The sequence below is a fragment of the Lutra lutra genome, chromosome 17 (genome assembly GCF_902655055.1).
Source record: "Lutra lutra chromosome 17, mLutLut1.2, whole genome shotgun sequence".
Taxonomy (NCBI): Eukaryota; Metazoa; Chordata; class Mammalia; order Carnivora; family Mustelidae; genus Lutra; species Lutra lutra.
The window spans coordinates 9,087,933-9,109,653 of record NC_062294.1 but is presented as its reverse complement, the minus strand read 5'-3'; the positions used below and the strand labels follow the sequence as shown (position 1 = coordinate 9,109,653).

At 43.9% G+C, this 21,721-nt stretch overlaps 1 protein-coding gene across 11 annotated transcripts in view; it reads left to right on the top strand.

Moving 5' to 3' along the window:
- Window positions 1-21,721, top strand: part of WWOX (WW domain containing oxidoreductase) — a 944,020-nt gene that overhangs the window by 347,554 nt on the left and 574,745 nt on the right. The window contains exon 9 of one of the 11 annotated variants that reach the window (XM_047710175.1): window positions 1,880-1,918. The exons of the other annotated variants lie outside the window; for them this stretch is intronic. Coding sequence (XP_047566131.1) covers window positions 1,880-1,903 — 24 coding nt within the window. The 3' untranslated portion in view covers window positions 1,904-1,918. Of the gene's footprint in view, window positions 1-1,879; window positions 1,919-21,721 lie in introns of those variants that run through there. 11 annotated transcript variants of the gene reach the window in all.

The window sequence follows — 21,721 nt, the reverse complement described above, 5'->3', positions numbered from 1 at the left end:
GAGTAGTTCCAAAAGAGAACGTATTCAAAGCCACTGTATTTCTTTCTCTGGGCAGTGAGGATGCAGGAACCACACTCAGGTTTACTGGGTTGAGCTTGGGTTAAAACCCAGCCAGGGAAAAAGGAAATAGGTATAGCCTTGCCGGGGTGGAGGCAGGGGAAGGCTTTTATCCTTCGCCACTCAACACTGAAGAATGTTGGGTGAGACCTAGGGTCAGCTGAGCCCTAGTGGTCGAGGTTCTGTAAATGCCGACACAATTCTGAACTTTGAACGTAAATGCTGTCCACTAGACACAAACTTCGGGTCTTTTTTTTTGTGGGGGGGGGTTCGGTTTTAGGTTTGGTATCACGAAATGTCTCTTGGAGCAGTGCCAGCCTATTGTGAAAAAGCAGACTAGTTGGTTCAGATGTCTTTGTTTGTGTAAACACTTTGGCGTTATTTGCAAAAGTTGTCCAAGATGACCACGTCCCACCTGCTGGGGCCACACATAGACCCATCTGTGGGGTTTTAGATGTGAACATGGGAGAAGGGGAAGAAATGGAAAGCAGACTTTCCAGCTTTCTCTGCTCAGTGGATTCTGGCTTTTTCCCTGGCTGTCTCTCAGACAGCGGTCCTCAGCTTTGGCTGTGCATTTGGATCACCTGGGGGATTCTTTAGACATAGTGATGCCCCAAGGTAGTTAAATCCAGATCTCTGGTGGGTGAGGATGTTGGGTTTTTGGGGTGTCTCAGCTTGACCCAGGGTTCTAGCATGCTCTCTGGAATCTGACACCATCCCCTCTACTTTCTCTCCTTTTTTTTTCTTTCACACAGGGATGATTTGCTGTGCACTGGAGCTTGGTGGGGCCTATCGCCCCCTAGCCCTCCAGTATCCTTTTCTTAAAAAATCAGCTTTATTGACATATAACACGCCACGCATACTGTTCCGTGTAAACTGTGCGGTTCGCTGTTTTTCAGTATATTCGGGATTGTACATCCATCACCACAGTCAATTTTAGAACACTTCATTTGTCTAAGAAGATACTCTGCACTCCTTTGCCATCATCCCGATTGTCCCCTCCTTTAGTCCTAGGCAACCATGAATCTATTCTCTGTCTATGGTTTTGCCCATTTTGGACATTTGTCTGAGTGGAATCATGTACTACGTGGTATTTCTTTCGCTTAGCCCAGTGTTTTCATGGTTTGTCCCCACTGTAGCCATAGCAGTATTCTGTTTCTTTTTATGACTGAATACTATTCCATCGTATGGATATACCACATTTCATGTATCTCTTTAGGAGTTGATGAACATTTGGGTTTTTCTACTTTCTGGCTGTTATGATTAGTGCGGCTGTGAGCATGGGTATCCCTGAGCGTTAGGACATTACATTATCCTTTCATGGCATGTCTTAGTGGCATCTTACAGCACATCAGGAAAGTGTCTTGAAATGTTTTGCATTCAAAACAAATCATTATTAGCAAAGAAGGCAGCTCTGGAAGAGGGGACCAGGGTACTGGGGTGACTTTTCATTCAGCACCTGCTGTATGACCTTGAGCTGTTAATGGTTCAGCTTCTTAGGTGACAAGGGTTTGCAGTGACAGTCCGTGTCCTGGGCCTCCCTGCTTCCAGAGATAGCAAGAGGTAAAATGAGCTGCTCTCGAGAAAGGAGGGTGCTGCTTGCCTTGATTACTTCAAAGGCGTCAGGATTGTTTGTATGATTAATGAGTCCGCATTTCACACGTTCCCATTTACTGTGTCCCAGCCTCCTGACAACATCGCCTTTCATGTGTTGCTGACCGTTTTTGAGATTTATGAGGCCTAACTCACAGGCGATGTGTGTCTGGATTAAGGGAACCCGAGAATCACTATTTATGTCTGACCCGAGGAAATTCCCTCTAAGCTGCTTATCAGAGGTGCATGCTGAGAGCATGATGGGAAGATGGAGTCTTCAGCCCCCTGGTAAAATCTGGAATCTGCTCTCATTCCATCTCAACTCAAGTGACAATAAGCTAACAGACCCTTAGGGCCACCTGTAAGTATCTGCTGATGGTTCCACTCTTGTAAATTTAGCTTAAAAAGTACGTATGCTGCATTTCTGTTTTTTTTTTTCCTCCTATACTCGAGTTCTTCAGTATGAAGTTAAAATATAATCCCTTATCATAAAAATAAAAACCTTTAATCTGGGTGATTTAACTAAATGTGCCTCTGCTTTCACTAACAGCATATTTAAAACACCGTCAGCACACCATATTCTTTGCATTTGTAAAACTAAAAGGAAATTTCCACTTCCTTAAAAATTAGGTCTCTTAAAAAATACTCAGCGAGGTGCCAAGGCTTACAAATGTTTGTGCATCGTTTCACCACCAGGGGGCATTGTGGCTTGACTGTCCATTTAAACAGCATGCATTCTATCAGTTTACCCAGAAAATAGAAGGCCTGGGCGTATTTCTGATTCCTTCCAGGAAGAAATCATATCTGGAAGAGAACAGATGTCGATTCTTTTTCCTCACTAGCAAACAGTAGTGTTGTCAAATTTGCTAAACTTAGCCCGTTGAAGATTAACATGCAGTATATAATATGCATGTGCCTAACTGTACAATAAATAGTAAATCACATTTTTATGCTTTCTCTGAACTTGGAAGCTGCAAGTTATTTTTTTTTTTTTTATTCCCTGGGTGTGATGAAATAAATAACATTCAAATACATTTTAAAGATGTCAGTCAGGAAAAAAAAAGTGCTTGGCAACTGTGTTTGATAGATTTCTTTTATGATTAATTCCCCTATTAAGTTTTAATGACTTTAAAGATATAAAGCGAGAAACCACAAAACTAGGCATGCTTAATAAATAACTGAAATACCAGGTGTATAGAAACGCATCTGTGGAAAAATGAAATCATATATTCTCTAGGACGTATTAGGAAACAGCTCTTTGGCAAGTCTAGAGAATAAAGTATCCCTGAAGGGGGGGTGGGGGGAAGTTTAAGAAGAAGATTGTTTTTCTTAAGAAAATCCTATGAGAAAGGTCCTAAGATTCGCATACGTAAATTATTGTGTGAACCAATGGTTATCAGCAAGGTGGTCGTTCTCTTGGAATGCATTCCTCCATGTCAGAGTTTTAACACTCCCTGTACACATTTTCGAGCACAATCCACAGATTCCTCCTAGAGTTTTCCTTCTGGGCTCGCCGGGCACAGGGGAGCCCGGTGCGGCCTTGCTGGTTGATGAATGCCCCCAAGGACCGACTGCTTCCCGCGGTGGGGGGAGTAGGGACAGTGGGAGAGTAGCACTGTCTGTTCTTTTTACTTCCCATGCCGTGCCCAGAATTTACGAAATACGACTCGGTCCATCTTCAAAACATCTCTGTGAGCCAGGGAGGCTGGAAGAATGAATTCCAGTTTGCATGGGAAGCGCAAAGGTGAGGCTGGTAGGAAGCAGGCAGGCTTGCCCTGTGCGAGTGGCACCTCCCCATCAGAGGGCCTGCACACTCCTGCTTGGGCCCTCTGTGGCGGGCACAGCTGGCTTATTTACTTTCTAGAACATCTCAACTCGAGTTCATATGCCGAGCAGTTTGGAAACCAAACACACATTCATTAATATGAATAATGACGGGGAAGATTTGCAGGGTCCCCAGAAGAAGAATGCATAAATGTTACGTGGTTTTTGTATATGCTTGTGTACATGTTTTTGTGCCCAAAAGAAGATAAATGCTGTATTTTATGCAACTCCTTCTCTTCAGTAAGGACTGTTCCTGTTCCTCAATTTCTCTGAGCCCCCAAAGCACAATAGGTACCTTTTGGAGCCTCACACCAGGCAGCTCCCCCTCCCTACCCCTTAGATCTTCAAAGCTAAAGTTCTTTGAAATACACAGAACTTACTTTTGAAAGCTTTTGGCCCATCCCAAATGAATACTGAGCTCCAGCCCCTGATATGCCTGGGGTGAGAAAACAGGGAATATTGTTCTTTTCTGTTTATATTATTTCATACTGAGTTAACACACTTGCCAAGAGTCCAAGGCAGCTCCTGGCTTGACAATGCCTTATTTAACTAGCCTAGTTTCTAGAATAAAGCCAGGGTCCCACAGGCCCTCTCAGCAGTGTTCAGGTCACTTCTGAGCTGGAAGAGACCAAAGCAAATAAAGCAAATCCATTTCCCCATGAAAATCATCTTACTTCTTTAAGGCCTAGGACACAGACTGGGCCTGTGCAGCCAGAGAGCCTGGTCCAACACCGGATACCCAGATCCTCCCGGGTTTTGGAGCATTGGAATGCTGGCCTGCAGAGCTCAGTGACCTGCCTCTTGGGGCCAGGCAAACTCACCAATGAATAAGGTTTTCTGCTTGCTCCAAACTCGTGAAATTGCTGGAAAGTCTGGTTACCAAATCCCTCGCTCCCAGTCCTGGCCGTATCTCGAGGCGCTCGCTAGCACACGGAGCACGTAGGCTCGAGGCTGGAAGAAACCCCAAGCATTTGGCCAGGAAGAGGCAGCTAGTTCCAGCTGGCCCAAGCGCTGTGCTTTAAAAATTACCCAGATGAACTGATTTTGTATAGAGAGTGGGTGGAGAGGACTCCAGGGCCATGGAGGAAGATTCAGCCTTTCTCTCCCTAATCATGAGCGATGTGATTTGGAGGGAGAAGCAGGGGGTTGGCTCAGCAACCCACATTTCCTTGGCTGAGCTCCAGACGAGAGGAATGATCCAGAGAGGAGGGCACGCCATGTCCGGTCAGACCCCCTTCCACTGCTGGGCCTTCTGCTAGGCGTCGGGTTTGGTCTGTGCCCAGAAGATAGTTGCTTGGCCCAGCAGGGGCTGCCTGGAGAGGGAGGTGACGGGTCTCATGTTTTGGAGGAGTGGCTTCAGTGGACGTCGAAAAAACTACATCAGAAATAGGAGGCATCCCTCCAAACATAACTTGGCCTCCCCACTCTCCCTGGAGACAGACAGGCCGCGTTCTCCTGGCCCGGTGCCCAAACGCGTTCTTGGCACACACTCCCGTCCTATATCGCTTGTGCCTCGGAAACGAATCTGGTCAGTGACTTCGCCACTCTGTCAGACGAAGAGCAGCGCCCGTGTGCCTATACCATTTTATTTTCTCTTGAGAAAGGAATTAAAAATGAAAAAGGAAAGAGAGTCTGAGCGTCCTCCTTCATTCCCTCCACCCCCAGGACATGCAGCCGGAATCTCCAAACCCAAATGCTGAGGAGCCAGTGAGCGAGCCCAAGTCCCTTTCCCACACCTGCCGGGTCCCCGGCGTACTGCCGTGGCCGTGTAGATAGGCCACTAGGGTGTCAGCTCTGCTTCAGCTTCTGTGTTGGGTCACGTTAGTCCCCCAGGACCTGCTTTACGCTAAGCCCCACTTCCCTCGGGTCCAGGTGCCTTCCATCCTGTGCTGTTCTTGTAAACAGTAGAGAAGCGAGATCTTTCTAGCAAGGACAACATTATCGCGAATAAAGTGATTGACGTTGATGGTGCTTTTGTATTCAACCAACAGAGAGCAAAAGAAGAAAAGAGTCAGCACCAGTATATTTGGACGAGAGAGAACATGAGTGATTTCTGTGTGTTGACTGTCTCTTTAGAGACAAGATTAACGGTATTATATAAATAAATAAATAAGTAAATATATATATATAAAATTTTTATTTTTATTTTTTTTCCTGGCCAAGCACCATAGATATTCCACACTCGAAATGTAAATTGTGCCTGGAAATACTGGTGTTTATTTTAAGCAACTGACTCTCAGGGATAAAAAATAAAAAGGGAAAGAAACAAACTGTGTTACTGACAAGTGATAGGATATTCTATTTTATATCTCAAAGATATTTCACAGCTCTGGCATTTCTAGGGAACACTTTGGAATACTTCTAGTCCGGTTTGTCCATGAAAAGCCGTCTGTGTTTTTAACATTTTGAAAATACCTGCAGAGAAGCCCATAGCATGTCATGCTCGGTATCTTATCCTTGAGGAAGCAGCTCACAACATCAGTGTCACCCATTCCCCACCCCCACACCCCAGCACCCTTTGAGAAATGTCTTGGTGCTGCCTCTAGCCACATGAGCACGGCGCTTCCTAATACGTGCACACCACTGTTTGGGACTGTTTGAATTATAATGCTGTAGGGGGAGAGCGCTGTCTGGAGCCGAGTCTCCTCGCCTTGTCTAATAAGGTTGGGGGGGAGCCCTCTGAGGTGTCACCTGTTGAGACAAAACAAAATGACCCGGCTCTCTAACCGCAGGACACAGGGACTTGCTCTGCAGAGCAGGGTTGGCTAACTTTGCCTTGACACCAGGGTGTGTGTGTGTTTTCCAGGCTCGACACCCGCCCTAGCTTTCATGTCTCCAGTCAGTTTCTGCCTCAGAAATAGCAACAAGATTCAGAGTGTAATGATGTTGCTCATCTCTCATAAGTACTACGGAGCTGGCCACGCTGTCCCTGTCCTAGGAGCAGAAGACGGGCCAGTGGCCCCGGGCGAGGAGGGAGAACGCAGAGCGCGGAGGCTGGAAGGGAGCCGCAGACTCAGGTCGCGCTCAGCTGCCGTTGCAGCGGGACTGGGTCCGCGGGGCTGGTCCCTGGGCTGAGGGTCCCCGGCCAGAAGGGGCGAGTACTGTTCCCACCGTCTCCGTTGTCTCTGCCAGACCTGCCCGCTCTTCAGGATCACAGATATTTAATTATCTGCTGTTGTTACATCTCGATCGTGGATCTCTCGACTGTGTTCCAAAGTATCTCCGTTCCTGAGAGAACAAGAGGCTTTCGCCTGCAGGGGCTCTGCTCACAGGGCGTGTGCGTGTTTGCGTGCGCATGTGTATGCTCACTCCTGCGTGCTTGTGCCCACTTGGCACCATTTCCAGTGTGCAGCGAAGCCCTCCCCGCATGTCGACCCAGGGCTCGGCCATGTGCTGGAGCTGGCAGAAATTTCATGACCCAGTTGTTAAACATGGACACTCTTACACCTTAAGTTACAGAAACTTTCCATTAAATTATAGTCCACAGTTATTAAATACTCAAAGCTTAATACTTCGTGGTCATTTTGCTACCTTTGACTCTATCCGTGCTCTTGGGGTCACTGAGATCTGCTATATCTCTATGGTGGGAACACTCTGGAATGCAATACACCTGCACCGCTCCCCCAGGCCCCCAGCATTCAGTGACTTCTCCGGGGTGGCTTAGAAGCAGCCGTGGTCGGGAGGGTTTATACCACAGAAACAGGCAAAAACTGCAAATCAAGGCTTCATCAGTTTGTTCATATTGTCTTGGCTTGAGAAAGTAATCGCAATGTTAATAATTCATTTTCCCTGCCTGTAGTCATTACTTGATGAATATTATTTTTAAGTGAGGATATAGTCCTTCTGTATATTAAAGAACCTGTTACCAGTTCAGCAAAGAAGTTGCGGATGCTCTTGCAGAGTGAGTGGTTCCAAGATCAGTCTCTCTTCGTTGTTTCCCTTCCATCTTACCAGTTAACTTACAAATATCAACCCCTATTTCTATCAGACTTGACTTACTCAACACCAGCAAGTTGTCTGTAGATGCAAGAGTTGGGCTGAAATCCACAAAAGCACTGGCTTTTTGGCATTTGTAATAAAGAATATTGCATACTTCCACTTGTAGATTGGGTGCCAATGTCCTTTCTATCAGTAAACTTCATGATAAATGAATGCAAGTGGATTTATTTGCCACTTTGATTTTTCTGGAGAGCTGCTTGTTAAGCATTTACCAGGTTCGCTTCAGTCAGCTGCTCACTTCTGAGAGTGCGTGAGGAGGAGTTGAGAAACACGCAGACACACCGACTCTGGTGCCCGGCACTGGGCTGCCAAGACAGCAGGGACCATTGGCATTGTCTGCACCCAGTCTCCTTCGGAGGGAGCAGGATGTCGTGTACCAGCGCAGCGTGTCCAGTGGCAGACTCGCCCCGAGTAATGGGCTGCCCATCATGCCTGGTGAAAACTGCACATCGATAGTCCCAGAGTGTCAGTTTTCAGGGAGCAAAAATACTTCCTGGCTAGCAAATTGTAGGTGTTCCCCTTTATTTTGATATTTATGGCTCTTTCCACAGCCTGTACAAAAATTGGGGAGAGGCAGGGAATGTTATCATTAGTGTAGGAGTGGCTTGTCATCCCCATCCCGCTCCCAACCCAAGCATCATCTCCAGATACAGTCAGGGGCTGCGTCTGTCCCCTTGGATCAAGCCTTTTCACCTAGTTTCCAGGGATGCCTTCTGCCCAGACACCCTGACTTACCAACACGGATTTGTAATCTTTTGAGGGTTCCAAAGTGATGGGCACCAGAAACATCCCCCTGAATGCAGACAGGGAAGAAGCTGGCATGTGGTGTGCTGAGGAGAAGGACCCAGGGCCCTTGCAGAGCTCAGCGACCCCACAGCCATGTTGACTTTGAAGGTCATTTGTACTTCCCGGAGCCAGGCATTCTATCCCCCAGGCTGTGGCCCAAGAGTTGCCCTGACCCATCCAAGGAACTGGCTTCAGGGGGATCACAGTCCTTCCCCACTTAAACACCCTCATCCATTTCTTGTTATTCTAGTGGAGTACTGCATTCAGACAGAGGTTGCCAATAAAGTTTATTGTAGGAGCAAAGTGTCAATATCTGTAGCACCCCCCGCCCAGGGTGCTTGTAATTAAAATGCCACAGATAGTCTGGGAGAGGCATGAAAATTTGATGGCAAATTGATTTCAGGTTCATCTTGAAATTTGTCCTCAGCTGGACTCGATACTCCTGGCAGACATGGGATGGCTTTTGTCAGGAGGGTCTGCTAGGATGAGACAGAAATGTCTTGATCTGAATATTAAATACAGCATGCTGTTTATGACAGATTATTCGTTTAGTGCTAAAACACACAGCTACTTCTCCTGACACATTCTCCTCCCCTGAATGTGTAAGATGGGATTGCATAGATCCACTTTGCATATGAAAAGTTGCATAAAAATTTGCTGGGCACAAAATATAAAGAGTTTTAGAAACACTGGCTTCAAACACAGGGTATTCTATCCAATATTCTAAACTTAGAAATGCTACTTGCATCTAATTTAAGAAAGCTAGAAAAATAATGGTAATCAAGATAGTGCAATCAACTATCATGGCCTTATAGTGTTTCCTCAGAATAGTGTATTAGAGAAAAGGGGGGAGGGAGCCATATAAGTAAAAAATAAAATCCCAGTATTTAATATAATAAATTGCCAGTTCCTGTAAACTTGCATTTATGCATCACATTATAGAAGCCATTATCCTTATGTATTGTTCATGCAGAAATGCACTATGATGATAATATAATTTTAAAAGTATATTTGTTTTCAGAATTTAATTTGAAAAAGGTTTGAGGGGGAAAAATAACATGGAGTTTTCATTGTTTTTAATTTTAAAAATGTGTTGTGCAGTTGAATTAAACCTGTTCAGGAAAACCCATTTCATAATCTGAAATTATTTATTTGGCAATTAATTGTATTTACTTTAGAATTCAAAGCATGACTAGAAATGGGATTTAAAAGAGGAATACTCGTGTGGAGTGCCTTCATTCATTCATGTAGCAAATGCGTGTTGAGTCCCCTGTGATGTTCAAAGCAAGCTCAGGTGAGAAGATTTCTAGGTGGGACTTTGGGGAGACCCGCATCCCAGGCCATCATGTCACTGTTGTGTGTGCGGCGTGTAATTAATTTTTGAAACACTGAACTAGCATTGTGAAAATCTGCCCCAACTAGCCTGAAAATCAGTGAAGGATATGGTATCATTCCTGTTCAAGCGAAATTTTTTTTTTTTTAAAGATTTTATTTATTTGACAGAGAGAGATCACAAGTAGATGGAGAGGAAGGCAGAGAGAGAGAGAGAGGGAAGCAGGCTTCTTGCTGAGCAGAGAGCCCGATGTGGGACTCGATCCCAGGACCCTGAGATCATGACCTGAGCCGAAGGCAGCGGCTTAACCCACTGAGCCACCCAGGCGCCCTCAAGCGAAATTTTTAAAATGAAAACAGAAGCAGTTCCCTTCGCCTCCCGATGTAGCTGTCCGTTTGGAATCACTTGCTGGAAATGCGTCTTTTTGGATCTCAGGCAGTCGCAAGGACTGAAGCCCATCAGCAGAAAGAGCCCGGCATATGCTCTCAGGTCATCAAAGTCGCTCATTTGCACATTCAGGAGATATTTATGGATCTTTTATTAGGACAGTTTTTATGGCCCAAGATTAAAAGTTAAAGTTAAATAATAAAAGTAATGAAGATGTGCCTTTGGAGGATCCAACTCGTATGTGTTTTCACCCGTTTGTCAAGGCCCCGTGAATTTTGATGACGGCATTAAAAACAAAACAAAACAAAAAACAAAAAGGATGCCCCCATTGATGTTTGGGAGGAGACAGTTTAGAATGAACAAGTAAATAAAATAACTTAAGCTCCAGAGATGCTAATTTATATCTTCTCTGTAACTAGGAGGCTGTTCTTTTCCAACATGGAATTAATTTGTGGCTCCTTTAATATTCTCAGGAAATGTTGTGGGTAACATTTGATAAAAGATTTAATTGTTTGGTCATAGCACCTAAATGCCAAGATAGAGCATCTCCAGCCGTAATAAGTACGTTCCTGGGAGAAGCAATCAGTAAAAAAAAAAAAAAAAAAATGCTTCTTGAGCCTCATCTGAGAGTTTGTTTTAGATTCTCAAATATATCTTATTGTGAGGTTGTTCCTTTCAGGCAGAGAGCTTGGTTCCAATTCAAAATAAAGTTTCACCGTATGATGAATCAGTGATCCAGCAGAGGTTTAAAAAAAAAAATTTAATATAGCCTGGCCTTGCACTCGGATCATCTATGAATTCTACTGATATTTACAGATGCTCAGAGGGACTGAAAAAAGAAGGGTTCTCTGGTCAAAACTATTTCAGAAATGCAGTACTTATCAGAGCCTTTTAAATGCAGGTATGTTTTGTACTTCCCTAAGAAGGGGAAAGAATAGTAGTATTTTCCAAACTTAAATCATGACCACTTATCTTTTTTATTTTGTATTTTATGGGAGAGCCTTAAATGGAACACAGAGGGTGTAGATGAATTTTTTTTTCTCCAAACATATTACCACTTAGTGTCCACTTTTCCTTTTTTCTGCATGATCATTTTGTGGGACCAGGCTACTTTGGAACATTTGCCAGAAAACTTGCTTTGCACACAGGGGTCTGTTGTGAGTCCCAGTTCACACAGTATTGTGAAGATGAGTCGTATGATACATTTTTCCCCTCTAATATATGTATATATGTTTTTTTTAAATTTTTGTTAATGGAATGACTCTTCATCATCCAGTCCATAGCATCACTAAAGCATTTACAAACACTTTTCTCTATTTACGGGTATCAGAAAGCTCACCTTTCAGAAATAGCTAGCTAGTCTGTATTGCAGAGTATTCTAGAAGGAGCTGGTTTTGATAGCTTTACCATTGCACTTGCTCTGACTCTCTTCTTTAGTAATTAGATAATTATGTATAATTAGCACATTAATTATGTGCAGCAGCTGCAGTTGCGTGTGTGTGTGTACACTGCTCGGAAGCAGCTTGTGAGTTCACTATGAGACGTGGAAAGGCTTTCTCCTTGGTGCGCTTTCACTAGTTTCTCCCATGTGTGGAGGTGAGGAGCGGTGCGGTGAACTAAAGAGTAACAAGGCTGGAATGGCGCTAACCTACTCACAGCCGCCCTTCTGGGGCTCTTGGCGCTGCTGAGACCATCCTTATCAGGGAGCATGTGCGCCAGGGTACTGCCCCGGGGCCAGAGCATCAGGGCGGTCTGCACTGAGTGTTGGCAAAGGGCTTGTTATATATCATTAAATAGAACGAGTGGTTGGAAGAGCAGCAGGAACAGGATGATTTCCTTGCTAAATAAAAATACGGGCACAGAAAATGGATTTACATAAATAATATTTCTCTAAGTTTGCTGCCAGCCTCGCCTCCCTTTTCTCGACTAATATTGATGAGATACTGATTTCATGGCACTCACTGGGCTGGTCCTGGAAATCTAGCACATGACAAGATGGCCATCGTCTGTGTTTGGGGACTTAGAGACAATTTAGTCACTTAAAAAAAAATATGTTCTTATAGTTGACCACTTCCTGAAATGAACTTGCCACTTTTATAATTAGAAAGAAAACCGCTCAATTTGTGTGGGAAATTTAAGATGCTATAATTTCATTAAAAGCATAAGGCTAGGTACATAGTAGGAGCTCAATAAACACTTACTGAATTAAATGTAATTATGTTTGCATTTGAAAGCAATACTGACATTAAACACCAGCTCTTTGTATATCTGGAACTGTATCTATCTATATCTGTGTGTCTTAATGATTTATTTGGCCTATCGTTCGTTTCCCTGGAAGTACCCCAGGGAGGGATGGCCTGTGTACTTCCCCCAAACACCTCTGTTGACACCACTCAGGCTCCATCTATCCATCTCTGGCCAGACCTCCCGCCCCTACCGTGTGCACGCGAGACGGTGTTGTCTCCCCCGCCTCCCCACCCATCTCCCTGTACCACCCCCCTGCGCACCCGCTGGGCCCCTCCGTGCCACGCCAAGCCTGTGTGCTCAGCTCTGCGGCAGCGGAGTCTTCTGTCAAGGGGGCTTTTTAGAGAGCAGACTGTCCTCTTCAGGGAAGCCAGCACATTCACTTTAGGGGAAAAAAAAAAAGGAAGGAAGGAAGAAAGAAAAAGTAAAAAGAAATAAAACTCCAATATTGGCATCCCAGCAAAATAAAAAGATGGTGAACCATCTTTGGCCAGCAGGAAATTCAGGAAAGTTTTGCTCTTACAGGTTTCTCTTTCTGCCTCTCTCTCCTCTTTCTTCTCCCCTCCACCTTCCTCCCTCTTTTCTTGCTGGCCCTTTTCATTAATTTTTTAAAAATTAAATGATACCATGTGCTCACCACAGTCAATGACACCATGCAAATGAATAGCAAGAAGTAAAATGCATGATATTCCCCTTTCTTCCTGCAGTCCCCAAGCTGTCCCAGCAGCCCACTGACCATGGCTGACAGCCCACCAAGAGCCCCTGACCCCTTTCTCTAAGCTCTTCCGTCCTTAAAGGGACATCTGTGGCAAGTGTAGGGAAGGTTTTCTATTTGCCTTCACAAGAATGCTTCCCTGTTTATGCACCACACACTGCTCCTTGCTTATCTCCCTGACCAGTACATCACAGATGTCCCTCTAGGTCAGTAGATAAAGAGCTAACTCATTCTTCTAATAGCTGCATAATATTCCATGTTGTGGATTTTCCATGGTTTATTGCAATTGGACTTCCATCTACTTTGCATTCTCCTGTTCATAGCTTTCTGGACATTTGGAAGTATTTTAGAAAATTGACATCATCTCTGTAAATGTACACACTCAAATTCCCTCTAGAATGTCTGGATATGGAGACCGTCCTGCACGCTTGGCTTGTATGTGCACTTGTGTTCCCCAAACATCCTTCTCTGTTGTGCTGTCTCCATGTGTCACCTCCACAGATTCCTCCGTGCCCTTCCTCCATGCCTGCAGAATAGATATTTTTTGCACAGGCTAAAGTCCAGCCGAAAGAGTCCTTATTTAGCATAATTTAAACATGAGGGTTTTCTAATGCTACTTCCATTTAAATAATTCAGAAATCCGTTGCAAGGTGTCTGAATGCTCTGGGAAGAGAGCTGTTAATGGATACATCATCGAGGCTGAAGACAAACTGTGTTCTTCTGTCTGCAGTTGAGAAGTATAAGGAAAAGATCAAGATTAACGTTGTCAGGATTGGTGTTATGTCATCGGAGTTACCTGCTGGCTCCTTTCCGGAGGCATGGGTCTGATTTCGGAGAAATTATTTTCACCCCTCTTTAGGAATGGTTTTTGAGTGGTTTTAATTTTAATTGCATTATTTATTTGTGTTATATATTGTTAAAAGTTTTATGAAAAAGTCCTACGTACGTTTCTTATTTATGAAATCAGGGCAACTATCCTTCAAATCTGAAGCATGGATCTCAGAATATTAAAATCTTGGACTGCATTTACAGCAGCATGAATGATTCTTCTGAAATTGACATATCAAGGGGCTTCTCATCTATTATTAAATTACCTTTTCCTCAAACAAAATATTTATCACATGTAACTTGATACCCACATTCCTTTACTTGCTCAACTAGAAGCTATGATACACACACACACACACACGCACACACACCTACCTTTATTCTTATCTTCTTGGTTTCCTACTGTATTTTAACATTTTAAGCATTCACAGAAAAGTAATGGAATGAGCAATAGAAAATCGCCAGAATTGAAATTATTTCCAGCTATGTTTAAATATGAATGTCTTGTTCGACTCTTAGCATATGTATTTATGGCTGTGTGATATCATTATGTCATGGTAATGAATGTCTGCTGAATTATGTGGGATTCAACGGGGGATACAAATGGATTTGAATTCTGTAACTGTCATGCTGTGGTCCAAAAAGGATGGAAACTGAAATAGCCCCTTGCATTAACACATCTGTCAAGCGTCCTCAGCGCTCCGTGTGATTCTTGTCTGTTGGGAGTGGAGGTGGTGTGGCTGGAGACGCCTTTGCACTGAGTATGTGTTGTAACAGGTGTTAAAAGGCAAACCCAAGTCATGTTATGGTTTGCTTAATTTGCTTGGGGTTTGCTTTACTTTGGATTAAGAACAATGTTGTGTAACTTTTTTTTTTTCACATCTCGTTCTGAGTGCCTAACTTTAAATGAAGTGACTAGGATACCTTATTATTTAGTCTTAACTTTATTAGTGAGCGAGAGCATATTATGTGCGGAGCACGGAGATGTGGCAAAAAGAGAAAAAAGGGTCTGGAGTTTGAATCCTGGTGCCTTCCTTACTAGCTGTATGCCCTTGAGCCAGGTAATTAGATTTCCCTCAAGTTGCCTGGGAACGGAAAATAATACATATTTTCCAATATTCTTGTAAGATTCACATGTAATATAGATACAGGGTCTAGCAAGTGCCCGTTACATAGGAGCTTAATATGTGATTAGTTGGCAGTGCTGTTTTCGCCGTCATTACTAGGATTTGTGTTATCTGTATATAAAACACAGTTCCTTTGGAGCAATTTTTCCATTTTTACACAGTGGAAATATCATTTTAGTATTAGCGACACATGTTTACTGAGCCTCTAGATTTCATTTATCTAAGAAATGTTTATTGAATGCCCACTGTGTGCCAGGCACAACGCCAAGCCCCTTGGGGAATAGTAGCCAGCTTCAGCTGGCAAGTCCCATCTTGGCGGGTGCACTTTGTAGAGGAGTGGAGACAGATCCGCACTGGCCCAGGAGAAGGATTCTGGTCAAAGGATGAGCGTGTCCCCACCTTCAGAGAGGTGCCCGGCTCGCGAGCTCCACAGGGCTTCGGCTTCAGGGCAAGCCTGCCCTTAGCAGGGTTGGGGGGGGGTGGTTCCCCAGCTTCACTGCTAACAGTAGATCCTTCTGCCCTGATCTGTGCCCTGTAATTCCTCCCTTGGTCCTTCCATGGTGTGGCAAGAGGTGGCTTCTGCAGTGCAGAGCATCAGATGGCAACGCGATCACTGTTTGCTGTGTGAGTTTCTCACCACTCAGCCAACAGGTTAAGTCCGATTTTTCTCTCGTTGTCTTTCCACTTAAATCTCATCAGTTAGGGGCACCTGGGTGGCTCAGTGGGTTAAGCCTCTGCCTTCAGCTCAGGTCATGATCTCAGGGTCCTGGGATCTAGTCCCACATCGGGCTCTCTGCTCTGCAGGGTGCCTGCTTCCTCCTCTCTCTCTCTCTCTCTGCTTGCCTCTCTGCCCACTTGTGATCTCTCTCTGTCAAATAAATAAAATCTTTAAAAAAAATCTCATCAGTTAGATTATAGCTGTGATTGTTGTCTTTGATGCAGGGCTGCCCTCTCTGCTTATTAGCTGTGTGGCTCTTGTGCCTCCATTGTCTCATCTGTATAATGGGGATCACATTGTACCTGACCTCACCAAATTATAAGGATTACAAGGTTTAAGCATTAAAAAGCTTCTACAACTCTAGGGTGTCTTGAGGTCTACATGACTCTGTTATAGCTCTTTCTTATTTTTGGTAGTTAAGTGCCTTGTTCTGCCAATATTCAACCACAGATTAGTCATTTTTATCATTTTTTGCCTTTACTCCACTCTGTCATTCCCCTCACCACCAAACCCTGTGCTAGGTAAGGCAAAACAGATTAACCATCTCCTATACGTCTTCCAGATTTTTAATCTCATATTTTATCTGTATCCTACATATGGATACACACACACACACACACACACACACATATACATATATATATATATATATATATATATATATATATATACATATATATATATATATATATACATACACACATGGGTGCATATTTGAGGTTTTTTGAGATATCATCTTTTTGGTGGTTTTGCTTGATGACACATGGACTTCTTTGTGTGCTGTTCTATATCCCTTTCTCATCCAGCTATAGTATGGTATTCCATGATGCAGACATACCATCACTCATGTAGTCCTTCCCCATACTGAATTTATTAAAGGACATTCATTTGGATTCCAAAGGTTTCTGCCGGCACTCCTGCCTGGCCTCAGATAGGGAGACAATAAGCATCTTTGTTCATATGTCAGACTGATGCTTTTATTTCTGTGGGATGGATTCCCAGGTGTGGGATTGCTGGGCCAGACTCTACATTTGTAAAATGGATTTTTATCAATCTAATGGATTGTGCTGAAGAGAGCCAAAATCTTGATAGAAACAGTCAACTTAGAGCAAATTTTTTAGATGTAAAAGTGGATGGTAATTAAGAGAACACACATTAAAAAGAGTCATTTGACCAGCATATCACAGTATTAATTGATTTTAATGTCTGGAAGACTTTTGATTCCAGTATTTGAGGATGAAGAAGCAGGTAGAAACCCCACCGGTTATGTATACGTATTTTGCAAGTGGTATTAGAACGTGGCTAGCTTACCTTTACTCATATTTTTGCAGAACAGAAATTTTTCATGGAGGGAACTGGTTGGTGATGTGTAGGAGAGGCCGAGCTCTTTAACAAGGCACAACTCAAGTTCACGTTCTGGCACTATCTATGGGCTGAGTAAAATGGGGCAAATCACTAAGTGTTTAGACCTTTAAAAAAAAAAAAATGGGCTGGGTTCTGCTTGTACCACAGGGCTGTCATGCAGGTTAGTAAATGTGTTAATATATATAACACAAATTCTGAATAAATATTAACCCAAAGAATGGGAGTCCTCATACTTGTTTTCAGATTATTTTGGTGGTGTTTAAGTGTTTTTGTTTTTGTTTTTTCTTTGCTGGTTTTAAAGAGTTCTCAAAGTTTTAGGTAGTATTTAGTCAATGCTTTAAGGAAAAGAACCCCACTTTTTAAAATATACTAAACCCACCTGAAAATGCAATTTACCCTGGATTCTACATCTATGAATAGTGGTGTGTGTGTGCGTGTGTGTTGTTTGTAGGGTATGTGGATATTTATGTTTTATTGATTTGTATATAATTTTAGTATTGGGGAGGGAAAAGCAAGCATATGAGACTCATCACAAATTCTGCAAACTTCCCAGAACCTGAGGTGCGGAAAGGTTAAGTCCTTTGCCATGGAGTAGCCTTGTAAGGAGTAGCGGGCTGGCTATGAACCAATGGCTGTGCGTGTCTGAAGCCCGCGTTCTTTCCACGCAGACGAGACCTCAGAGGAGAAGGGAAGAGAGAAGTCCTTTTTCAATATTCAGCAATTGGTCTGAGATTCAGTCAGGCTTGGCATGCTTTCTTTGGTAAAGGAAGTAGATTCTCGAGACCTAGAAGGAGTTGATAAATGATGGTTAGAACTCCAGCAACCAACGTCTGGTTAAATCAAGACCTCATTCTTTTTTTTTTTTTTTTAAAGATTTTATGTATTTATTTGACAGAGAGAGATCACAAGCAGACGGAGAGGCAGGCAGAGAGAGAGAGAGGGGGAAGCAGGCTCCCCGCTGAGCAGAGAGCCCGACGCGGGCCTCGATCCCAGGACCCTGAGATCATGACCTGAGCCGAAGGCAGCGGCTCAACCCACTGAGCCACCCAGGCGCCCTCAAGACCTCATTCTGGTTAATTAAAGGTTCGCTCTGTGTCACAGAGAAACAAAACACTTACAGCTCGAGGGTCTCTTAGACCTAGATTCTTGCCGCCCGCCCCCCATTCACATTTCTAGACGTTTACTTCTGTGTGTGGAACGGCAATGACTCACCCGCCCCTGAGCTCCGCCTGCAACCCCTTCTTCTCCGATGCCACTCCTCTTTGCCTTCTTCAGAAGCTATTATATGACCTCCAGATCTCTCTTTGACTCCCTGCATTACCATTAGAAGACATCTACACTGGGAAATCGCTCAGTTCCTGTTTTTGATTAATATTTTATCAGCCGCAAGAGGAAATGGTATTCTATAGCAACACTAACAAGTAATTGAGCAGATGAGATGCTCCTGCTCGCTTTGGTAAAAATACAGGCAAGGTTACAAGTGAAGAGTTCAGGATAATAAAGTCAGGTGTCTGAATCGAATATCTGATAGGGTTAAAATCGAACACTGGCGTGAGCAGAAATCAAGCACAGCATCCCGTTTTGAGCAGTGGCTTGCCGATCTGTATTAATTGACTACAGCAGTAATAATGCTAATAATAATAATGCTAATAATAATAATTACTGCCCACATTGAAGCCACCTATCTAAACCACACGGCGTCTGAATTGCTCATGTTTGTAGTATTTAATATGTGCTACCATGTGTAAGTTCAAGGTTATTAAATGGGCAGCTGTAGACTGCATACACTGTAGCAGCCAGCAAACACTGCGAATTCCACTCCAGCCCTGTATTCAGAGGGCTCTATGAGAGAGGAAGTGCGTAGCCATCAGTACTAATACCATCCGGTAATTACCGAATCATAAATGTTTGCGGAGCTGAAGGTCACAGCTTAGTAGCAACTCTTGTCTGCCCTTGTGCATTTTAAGCACTTGTATTCTATATCCTGGCGGTGGTACTTTAATTCCCACTGGACCGCCTGAATGGAGGGGAAAGGGGGTTCTTCTTGCATAATTCTTTTTCTTCATCATGGGTGAAAAAGCTTTTTGTTTTTCATAATGTGGTGGCCTTCAGTCAATGGAAATAATTTTGGCACATCATAGTCAGTCTTCCTTGTCGAAATAATCCTCCATACATGTTGTCCAGTGCGGGGTGTCTGCTTTATGAGAACCCGACCCTGGGGCATCCGGAAGCAGCCGCATGCACACTCCCTGCAGGAGGCCAGGCTCTAGGCCGGGTCCCAGAACACAGCCAGGAGCCCGAGCTCTAGGGTCGGACAGTGCAGGTAAGAACACAGCCCCGCTTTAAGAAATACCAGTGGAATTTCTTTTTTTTTTTTTTTCTTTCCTTGAGTGTTTTATTAACATTTGCTACCGTCCTCAAGCACAATTCACTTAGGTTTGTATTTTTTGTGTTTCACACGGGAACTTTCATTACATTGTGGCAATTCCAATTTGTGTGGTTATCAAGTCAACATCAAATAATGTGAACCATGTTTTAGCCTGTAAACCTCACTTTGTAAATCTCAAATGCATTTGAGTTCATTCCCTTCTTTGTGCTTCCTTCTTTTTATAAAGTTACCCTTTTTTATTGCTCAGGTGCTGTTATTGTTGGTTTTTAAGGGAAATTGTCATAATACACTTGCCATGGGAACTAGATGTTATGGACAATGCAGCTGTCTTCGATGCTCTTTTTTTGTTGCCATTTAAAATTATTTTCCACCAGACACTTCCTTCTCAATCTCTCTTCGTTATAACCCAACTTAATTACTAAAATTCAATTGATTCTACTTTTCTCTTAACTAATGGATTATTAACATTTTAATAAAGAGTATTTAACATATGTTAATAGAGGTTAAAATACGTGGATTATTTAATTTCTTTTGACAATACATATTTTTTTAGAAAGCCAAACAGAAAATATTTGCCTGCAAGAAATAGTTCTTGTGGTTCTTATTTTATAGTCCAAATTGAACAGCAAATGTCTTTGCAGCCTTCAGTGCATTTTATAGGGGGCATTGATAAAAGGCCAACTTATTCTCTCTCTCTCTCTTTTTAAAAAAGATTTATTTATCTAATTTAGGGGGGAGGGGCAGAGGGAGAGAGAGACAGAGAGAGGTCTTTAAGCAGACTCCCTGCTGAGCCCAGAGCCCCGTGGGGGTCTTGATTCCATGACTTTAAGGTCATCACTTGAGCTGAAATGAACAGTTGGGTGCTTAATCGATTGACCACCCATATTTTCTCTCTTTTTAAGCAATCTTCTCCACCCCTGGGACCCAAGAGGGAGTGAGGGCTGTGGCGTGCAGAGAGAACTTTCCACTGCCCAGACAGAGCCTGTCACCGGCAGCAGAGGCTGTGTTTTAGAGCTCCTTCCTCTGCTTCTCTCCCAGTTTGTCCCCGGTTGTGTTGACTCTGACTCAGGGTGTCCGGGCCTGAAAATGGCCAGAATTTTCGGGAAAATGAGCCCTGCTTTAAGGAAAGGGTCTGAGGAAGAAAACACAGTCCTTTCCCTTCCAAATGGAGATATAAAAATCACATAAGCAGGATTTATCATTTGATTGGAACATTATATTTTATGGTCGTAAAACACATGTATCATCTGATCTGCCTCTGATATCCAGGAAACGGTTCTGACTTTTGTGATTTTGATAAAAGACTTCCCACAACAGTATTTTGGTGCATCCATGGCCTGGGCATTCACATGTTCTTCTGGGGCTACGCTGGAACAGAGGAGTGGGACCAGAGCACCAATCCTGGAAGGTGGTGAGGGTGCAGGGAAAGAGAAGCAGGAGCAAGAGCTCGGTGGGGGCCAGGAGGGCTCCTGCTCACTGCTTCAGGCCCCTGCTGATGTGATGGCCTTGAGGGTGCTGGTGGTTCTGGATCCTTCCACCAGGAAGCATGGTCGCACCGAGCCATCTTTCCCAGACTGTTGTGAACAGGACAGCAGTACAGGGGCTCTAATGCAAGTGACGCATTGAAACAGGAAAGGTCCCACCAAGACTATTTAATACGCCAAACACAGTGCAGAGTGAAAATGTGAGCATCCTGCAAGGGTTAGGGAAGTTAATCCCCTTTCCGTGGGCCCACCACTCTAATCTTGGGAGGGACAGGTGTCCCCCAAATAGTCACAGCCTCCATTGTGGGACATATTTAGGACCTGGATTAGGGTGGACAAGAGTCTGTTTCTCCTTCACCAGCTCAGTTCACTGAATGCGTCCTTTGCATTCGTTTTGTGTCCCCTAGACTGAGCAGTTGTTCTTGTGTTTATGCGTACATGTCTGTCCCACTGTCCACCTGTCAGCATGCGGGGCCTTTAAAAAATACAGTAGTACATTGGATCTTTGTAATAACCGGTGCAGGCAGGTTCTCCATCAGGGTGGGTTTGCTTGCCAGAGGACATTTGGCAATGTGTAGAGACACTTGTGGTTGTTGCTTGGGGCTGGGGGCGCTGGAGGGAAGGTGCCCCTGGGCAGCCAGTGGGTGGAGGCCAGGGCTGTGGTTGAACTTGCTACATGTCCCAGGGCCGCCCCACCACAAAATGCCAGCAGAGCAATGCCATCCTCTGTGTCCCCCTGCATCACCCTGCGAAAGAGTCAAGGTGGTTATGTCCTGGGACGTGTGACTGGGAGAGGTGGAGATGTTAACGCAGCCCACTGCCTTTTTAACCTTGTTTACCAGGCGTAATTAGCAAAGAATTAACAGCAGAAG